Source organism: Atractosteus spatula, chromosome 22 (assembly GCF_055471065.1).
Source record: "Atractosteus spatula isolate fAtrSpa1 chromosome 22, fAtrSpa1.hap1, whole genome shotgun sequence".
NCBI lineage: Eukaryota > Metazoa > Chordata > Actinopteri > Semionotiformes > Lepisosteidae > Atractosteus > Atractosteus spatula.
In genome coordinates this window covers 17178834-17187085 of record NC_142727.1, presented here as the reverse complement: position 1 = coordinate 17187085, position 8252 = coordinate 17178834, and the positions used below count along the sequence as shown (strand labels likewise).

Genomic DNA, 8252 nt, shown 5'->3' with positions numbered 1-8252 from the left:
GGCCACTTGCCAACCTAATTAATACAGTAAGCAGGCTGTTCGGCTCTCCCAAATGCCAGTACAGGATGCAGATGTGTTCCAGCAGTATAGGTATTACAATTAGGATGGCATTTGAGGAGTGTATACTTCACTATAATATTTTTTTATTGCACCCCTGATGATAAATAAAGTATTTTGAATTTAATTTAATTTGTAGGAATTTTTTACTCGTTTTCTGCCAGAAGGCTTAGTTTCCACAAACCACTACCTGACAGCACATTAAGCTCACCCAGATGTTTTTATTTACGATAAAGAAGGGAGGTCCTTGCACCAAATACAAAAATAAATGCTCATCTTTCGGGAGATCATCAAAATCATTCTCTAACCGTTGAGGTCATGCAACATTTTTTAAGTATGTTTTACAGGTGGCAATTCATAAGGCACCCCAGGTGAAGGGTTGGTTTGTCAAAATACTTTCACATGTGAATGGAAAAGAGACAGGACTTGTTATAGTTTTGAGAATTCATATACACAAAGCATCATGCTCCTTCTTTCAAGAGCTGTTCACAAAGTCACCTTGGGGGGGAAGAAATCTAAATCCGCCAAATGTGGGCAGTTCCGTGTTGTGACAATGAAGAAGTTTCTTTTTTCACATTTTTATTTACAGTTTTATACACAAAAGGGGCAAATGTTTTAAAACGCGTTTCTCACGGGTCAGCACTCCTACTCTCCATGCCACACAGGTGCGCAATGAGAGGAAAACAGTCAGTGTAAAAACAAGGTCTGGAAGAATTTGTTTCTTATGCTGGCTCACTGCCTTTAGCACAGTATTCCAGAGCAAATCGGGAATGGTTCTGCATGAAAGGGCTTTCTGTAAAGTCACCGCGTTCCTGATAGGGGCAGTATGAGCTTTCAGCAGGCCCGAAAGCACCTCTGCTTGCCCTTGCAGGAGACTGTAAGCCTGCTCAAGTCTGTGAGCTCTGAGTGACCCCTCTTAGAAACGAGCCTTATCAGCACGCTGTCTTTCGGTCCCGGTACCGTCCAAACTGGCCGGAGGTCTGGGACAGCAGGGGCAGCCTGCTGGGTCTTGTCGCTGGATGTCACTGGGCAGAAGCAAGGGTGACACCTCACATGTCTTCCACACTCCATTTGTAGGCCATCTCTTGTACAGCTTTCTTATCTGCTATCCTGCTAAACCGCTTCTGTTCAAAACCATTCGATCTGCAGCATAAAAGAAGAATGCATTTTGCGATGGACAGTACCAAAGTGGACTATAAAGTTTAGTTAATAAAAATATGATAAAAAATACTACTCTATAACTGCTTTCCTTAGCGCAACACAGAATATAATCCGCAGAGAAATGAACACCCCGTACCTGTCCACTCCATCCCAGCGATACCCAGGCATGATGTTGAACCTGTTTGGGGGTGGCAGGGGTCCCTTGTATCGAGGTTTCTCTGAAGATAAAAAATGAGAAAGTCAATACGAACAACCACAGGTTTCATTAAAGACACATGGACTTATGCTGGCCCCTGTAATGCTGTGAGCTACATTCTGCTTTAGGGGCTATGTCTGGGGTAAGTCAGCAAAGTGAAAATAAAAGGACATTTGAATTGGGGAAAGTGGTGCTTTAGGCAACGTAATGATAAGAGAAAATAAACCGCAAAAGATTTATAGATCTTTTATAGATTTCATGCTCTAAGACCGAATCAGTGTGGCGACGCCACACAGTCAGATTTTGTTCGAGTCCTAAGAATTGAACAGGGCACGAAGTGCACCTTCACAACAGGAATGACAAGAACGTACAGGCGCTTGCTCCTCGGTGAGCTCGGGTCAACGCCCCGCGCCCCCTGACCTTTGACTCCCATGCGCTGCAGCTCCTTCTCCTTCTTCCTGCGCAGGAACCCGGCCATCGGGTCCCCCTCCCTCTCCTGCTCCCTCAGCAGGCGGTCCAGGTCCGCGTCATCGACGTGCCGCGCCAGGGGCTTCTGCGCCTCCCGCAGGGCGTCCTCGACGCTGCGCTTCTGCAGCTCGGCCTGCACCAGCCTGCGGGCGCCGGAGCCGAGAGGTCAGAGGTCAGCCCCAGCAGGGAACCCCCCCACCCCAACCCACCGCGACGCGGCCAGGGCACAGAGACCACATACAGCAACGGGACAAACAAAGAGGAAAATCTAGGATGACAGAAGAAAGAATACAAACACATGGGGCAAAGCGGTGTTCTGTGGCTCTGCGCCTGTGGCTGGAAGGTTGCTGGTTCGAATCCCACAGCCGCCAGAGGAATCCTCCTCCGTTGGGCCCTGAGCAAGGCCCTTAACCCCAGCTGCTCCAGGGGCTGGCCCATCGCAGTTCTGAAATCTGGAACGTTCAGGGTTATGGCAAATCTAAGAGGCTCAGTGACCAGGGCACACTCACCCTTTGCCCCACTGGGCGTACTTCCTGTCCTTCTCTTCCTTCTCCCCGGCCTTCTGCCGCTGCTCCTCTCGCTCCTGAGCGATGTCGCGCCTCTTCCCGGACTTGTCCCTGAACACCGTCTCGGCATTCCGTGACTCCTCTGCAAGACACCCGGGGGACAGGGAGACGGGCCAGTCAGGAGACGGGGAAAGCTGCCGGCTCAAAATCCAGAACACTGGGGTGAAACTGGCCATGAGCGCTTCCACATGAAGAATGATCCTATCAGCTCAAGACACCACTGGGTGAAGATCTGACATTTCCCACAGCTGTGAAGACTAAGACTTTTCTATCATTCACTTTAAGAGATTTCCACAATACGAAACATTCTTATCATCGTCTCTCACAACCATCTTTATGTTCTCTTAACTTATTAGCTAAGTCAAGTTTGGTCTATTTAAATATTTAGTGTTTTCATCAGCTCCTTCAGGACATTGCAGTCTGCTAGATATCGTGGTCACCTTATTCTGTAAACTATCCACTTTCTCTTTATGCACATTTTGTCAATGTTATGCCATGCTGTTTGCAGGACATTTCAGTTTTTCTCATTTCAGCAGCTCCAAGCCCTTTTTGTTTAATAAAATATCATTTACAGCCTAGACATTACAAATGCCCAGGAACAAAAACAAGCTATCCCTTTGCAAAACAGATAAATTCAGGCTTTTATACAAAAGTCACCAATCCAAGTGCTTGATATTCTACAGCTGTTGCCATATCTTGTATAAGTCATCACAGTAAGTTGTGGAATTAACAATGATGGTACACCTATGTAGGCAAACACTTACAGGAAATGCAGTCTGTAAAACATGGGGAGGCAACCTCTTGTATACAGACAACGCCATGCAGAATCTCAGAATAAGGACACACACACACCTTCCAGAGGCTGGTTAGCTCTGTCCCTTTGGCGGTTCTCTTCCCGTTCCTTCCTCAGCAAGTCCAGAGACACCAGCCCTGCTGCCCCGCCCGACAGCATCTGCCCAGCCTGGAGAGACACACGGGGCTGACTGACACACGTTCCCCTCTGAGAAAAATACTGCCTCTCGCACAGGTGCACAAGACGGCAGCGGCTTCCTCAAAGTCAAAAGAGAATTTGGAGGCAATGTCTTCGGAAAACATTCAGCGCTATTTTAAATCGCCACACCAGTGTTGAATAAAACTTGTAATTTCACTTGTAAACTTGTAACTTGAGTGGTAATTTAAGAATTACTTAAACTGAAAAGCTTCCTTTTTGATGTTTGCACTAATAGGTGTCTTTTTTACAATGAGGCAGTGAACTTATCACTGAATCTTACATCTACAGGCCAATTGTACTTTCTGTCTTTTTTGATCCTTTCTATTTTTCCATCAATAATGAAGCATTAAGGTGGTTAAAGATGCAGAACACTTATAAGAGGTTTATAGTATCAGTTATGCTTTCTTCTTATTTTCATCTGCCAATGACATTTCTTTTTTAGATGTGAGATCTAAGTCTCAAATCACAACTGAACAGCAGAGACAATGAAGGTTATTTTCCCGTTAGGTCTGCGTTTGTGTTCATCTGGTCCAATTGTTCCATCCCGAACCCTCACCCTCTGGGAGCTGGGGGAGCGGCGTGATGTCCTCCTGGGTGGAGAGAGGTCGGAGTCGGAGCCCCGGCCACCCTGCGGGCGTCTTCTCGGGGGCGAAAGGTCGGAGTCAGAGCCCCGCCCTCGTCTCCGAGGAGGTGAAAGGTCGGAGTCCGGGGAGCGGCGGGCAGCGCGTCTGGGAGGAGAGAGGTCGGGGTCCGAGTCGGAGTCTTTCGCCCTTCGAGTCGAAGGGGCCGGTTTAGATTTGCTTCTGAGTGGAGAGGAGTCTGAGGGCGACGCAAAGAATTCAGATCCGTTAAACCTTGAAAAACATTTAGGGCACAACAGGCTGATTTGGACCCTTTGTAGGTGCAGAATAAATCATGAACAAGGCTTTGACATTGTTAATTTTCATAATACACTGATGGCATCACCACAGCTACTAGCTTGGATTTTATTGAATGAAAAAACATCTATAAGCAATTTCAATAAAATAAAAGATAAAACCTTTTATATTAAATAAAATAGAAAATAGAAAAACTGCACATTTCCCTCAATGGCATATGATAATATACCTTTGTAATTTACCATAATAATATACCATAATACTTATAATACAGTATGCCTTGTAAAAGCAAAGCCAATTAAAATATATTCACCCATATTATTACTTGGACTAGATAGGGAGTTGGCCCCATTTAAACATTTATAGATAATCAAAAAACAGACGTTTATAAGAAAATAAATATGAAATACAACTATAACTATCCAACTTTTAACAGTAATTTACTTAGAAGAACATGAATACTTATCTTAAATAACAGTATTACTCAGTCTTATATATAGTGCAACAGACAAATGAGTGCTTTTCAATTCTGTTCTTGAAAAGTATGCACAGTGCACTGAAACACGAAACAAAACTTGAAGTTTCCCCTGAGTGACACAATGACAACGCAAACACTGTCAAAAGGTTTACGTTCACAAGAGAAATCAAACTCATGCTGCTCGTACCTGATGTGACAAAGCTTTGAAAGCCATGAATTACCTTCAAATTCCTGACCTGTGAGTGAATACCGGCTTGCAGTCAAAACTCTGAGAGCTATCTGACATTGTGAGCAGGTGGGCAGGCTGTACTAGCGTCCAGACAGAAACCTTCTTCCTGATACAATATTCCACTCTTTACATGGTGACACAACAGGTCTGTCACCTGCTGCTGATGTATATAAAGGACTGTGTGATGTATGTGCTATAGATTACTTCTTATACACAGCCTGACACTCCAGAGACTTTTGTAATAAACTTATTCAAAACAGAACCAAGCCAGATGGTGTGATTTCATGCATCCCTACAGGGTCATGAATGGGAACTGGTACAAAATAATCAGATATAAAATGGCTTATTTTTAAAAATATTACACTGTACATAAGCAAAATTGCTCTTTACCTTTGTCTTTTTTCTTATGAATTCTTGCTGGAGAGCCCCTGTGGCTTCTAACAGGGGGAGAAGGAGATGAGGAATCATGACGTGCTCTCCTGGGAACAGTTTTCTGTCTCGATGGGGAAAGGTCGGGAGAGTGGTGACGTCTCTTTCGCTGGGGTAAAAGGTCGGGAGAGTCGTGGCGAGCTTTCCGCTGGGGTGAAAGGTCGGGAGAGTCGTGGCGAGCTTTCCGCTGGGGTGAAAGGTCGGGAGAGTCGTGGCGAGCTTTCCGCTGGGGTGAAAGGTCGGGAGAGTCGTGGCGAGCTTTCCGCTGGGGTGAAAGGTCGGGAGAGTCGTGACGTCTCTTCTGCTGGGGTGAAAGGTCGGGAGAGTCATGGCGACCTTTCCGCTGGGGTGAAAGGTTGGGAGAGTCATGACGGCTCCTTTTCACAGAGGAAAAATCTGGAGAATCATGACGACCTTTTCTTGATGTCTCTTCTATTCTCTTTTGAGAGGCAGCTCCTGAACTGAAATGGACAATTACACAGATGAACTCAAATGTTACACACTTGTTTTAATGTATTCTGTTTTATGTCCTGTAATGTTTTAGAAATATCCACATTTTAAGCACCAAAGAAACTCAATGAAAGCTCATTATTGTCTCTTATACTCCAATACTGAAAGCCTGGACAAACAAATGCTCCCAACAGTGTTGCTTCTTGGGGGGCATTCTTCATTAATAATGTAACAGAGGAAGTGCCTCTCGTGAGTCAAAATGATCTCATAGCATTTGAGCTGCTTTAACAGACATGCATTGAACTGTACCACATACAAAGCTGAGACAATCATAAGAAAAATAAAATACATTAAACATCAGTTCAGTACCTTGCTGATGAATGGAAACCCTGGAACTTATCTGAATCTTGAAAATCTTCATTTGTACCTAGAAGACCAAACATAATAATATTTGATAAAACTGCTTAGAAACTCAAATTAAATATTATGTATGCACCCAGACAATTACAGTACAACTTTATAGATGTCAAATCATCAGAATGCCCCCCCAAAGGAGCAGGTAAGCATCGGTTACTCTTACCTCCCAAAGTTTTCCACCGCTTGGTGTTCCTGAACTCCTCCAGTCTCTTCACCTCCTCCGGACGCTCATCTATCACTTCTGCCACCTACAAGAGGAAGACAACACAGAACACGCAGAAGGAACAGCTTTTGTTCAAAGATTCTCCACAAGGTTCAAGACAGCAGAAATGGCACCTAAACATAGTTTAAGCCAATGCATTTGTAAATGAATGTAAACTATAAAGGACATTCCTACCACTGGAGCCTCTTCTTCCTCCTCGTAGTCGTCCTTCTCTTCTGACTTAATCAGCTGCTTCCAGTCCACATCGTCATCCACTATTCTCATCCTGCAAGCAGCAGCAACAACAGCAGGGCAAAACGACCGTCAGACAATGTGAAAAAAACAGCCGGAACGCTCTTTTTTGTAATCACCAACCTAGAGCATGCCCCAGATAATAACGCTTTAAAAAAATGAGTCTTAGCTGTTGGGTCTGTTGTGGATAAACAGGCGTGATCTGTCAGCTCTCCCTTGAACAGTATTGCAATAAATCGTCAAAAGCTCTGCTATTGACATACACGTGTCTCTTAAAAGATTCCTAGAAATCCTCCCAGTTCTCATTCAGGAAGGATTTTTTTTCCCCCAATGAAAGGTGTCCGACAGGATCTTCTCTGCCGGACTCCTGGAGTTTTTAGAGAAAATACTGAGAAGACTGGTCCTACAATACCAGAGGAGCAGGAAAACATGTCCGACACAGAGATTAGCAGAGATCCTTTACAGCTGAAACCACTGGACATGTTAGACCCAAATTACCTTGCGACTAATAATCCTCTTTCGAGTTTCCCGCAACAGAACGATAAGACCCCAAAGCACAGCTTCAAAAATACATTTCTCAAGACTTCCACAACCTGGGTTATTGAGAATATAACCCCACACATACAGTACTGTAGCGTTTATGCGGTTCGTACAGGTAAAATCAAGACAACGCTGTCGATTGCGCTCATACACTCCACTCCAGTATCTCGGCCTACAACTTTCCGCCACTTTCTCCATTTCTAATGTGCCTGATTGAGTCACTGGTTCCTGAAACATACCCCTTTGCTGTAGACTGCGGTCTCTTTTTCTTGGCCTTCTTGGCTTTTGGCGTTTTGCCATCTCCATCTCCGGATAAATAGCGTTTGAGATACTCAGCTTTGGAGACAGAAGCAAGCGCACTGGAGGCGGCCATTACTGCTCGTGAAAACAATCCGGGCTGACGGAGAGCCGGATGGGGTCAAAACAGTAAACGCGAAAAAATAAACATCGAAAAGTGGAACTACGAATAAGAGACAAAGTAAAGGATAAATACTACAAAGCAGCCACAACAAAACATAGGTATTATTATTAGTTTATTTGTAGTAGTATCTTAGAAAATGCATTCTGAAAAAGTCTGCAGTGTTAAATTAAACTCACTTTTAGTGTTTTTATCCAATACTCGGACACAGTACTAGGTTATTACAATAATGTCTCACCCACAGAACTGAAACATAAATTGAAAGCTGTTGGTTTCTTTCATTGCTATACTTATTTCTCTCATAGAAACGTTGCCTAATCAAATATTTAAGACTAAAAACCAAAAAAGGAATATGATTAATAACATTCCAGGTATTCATAAAATTAGGCAGTGATACGCTATTTCTTGCCACCAGTTATTGAGCTATATTTATTTTTTTAAATGTAATATTGATGTCACTTGTTTCAGAATGTTCATTTCTTACCCGTTCTAAAGCAATGACACTGCTGCCTTGTGAAAT

General features: G+C 43.9%; 1 protein-coding gene across 1 annotated transcript; it reads right to left on the bottom strand.

Annotated features, from left to right (window-relative positions):
• Positions 1 to 258: 258 nt before the first annotated feature.
• bud13 (BUD13 homolog) lies at positions 259 to 7704 on the bottom strand. The gene is made up of 11 exons (XM_088940102.1): positions 7554 to 7704; positions 6718 to 6808; positions 6484 to 6568; positions 6273 to 6330; positions 5415 to 5914; positions 3996 to 4258; positions 3301 to 3409; positions 2392 to 2530; positions 1835 to 2025; positions 1355 to 1436; positions 259 to 1200 (listed from the first exon to the last, which is right to left on the bottom strand). Exons 1-11 carry the CDS (start codon positions 7685 to 7687, stop codon positions 1107 to 1109), a joined length of 1746 nt encoding a protein of 581 aa, XP_088796228.1. The 5' UTR covers positions 7688 to 7704; the 3' UTR covers positions 259 to 1106.
• Between the last annotated feature and the right edge of the window lie 548 nt (positions 7705 to 8252).

What these genes read in the sequence shown, in the direction of transcription:
- bud13 (XM_088940102.1), bottom strand. Translation starts at nt 7,687, where the DNA reads ATGGCCGCCTCCAGTGCGCTTGCTTCTGTCTCCAAAGCTGAGTATCTC. An exon ending in CCGCAGTCTACAGCAAAGGG is followed by an intron (nt 6,809 to 7,553) that starts GTATGTTTCAGG and finishes TGCTGCTTGCAG; the next exon opens with GATGAGAATAGTGGATGACG. An exon ending in TCATAAGAAAAAAGACAAAG is followed by an intron (nt 4,259 to 5,414) that starts GTAAAGAGCAAT and finishes CGTCGCCCTCAG; the next exon opens with ACTCCTCTCCACTCAGAAGC.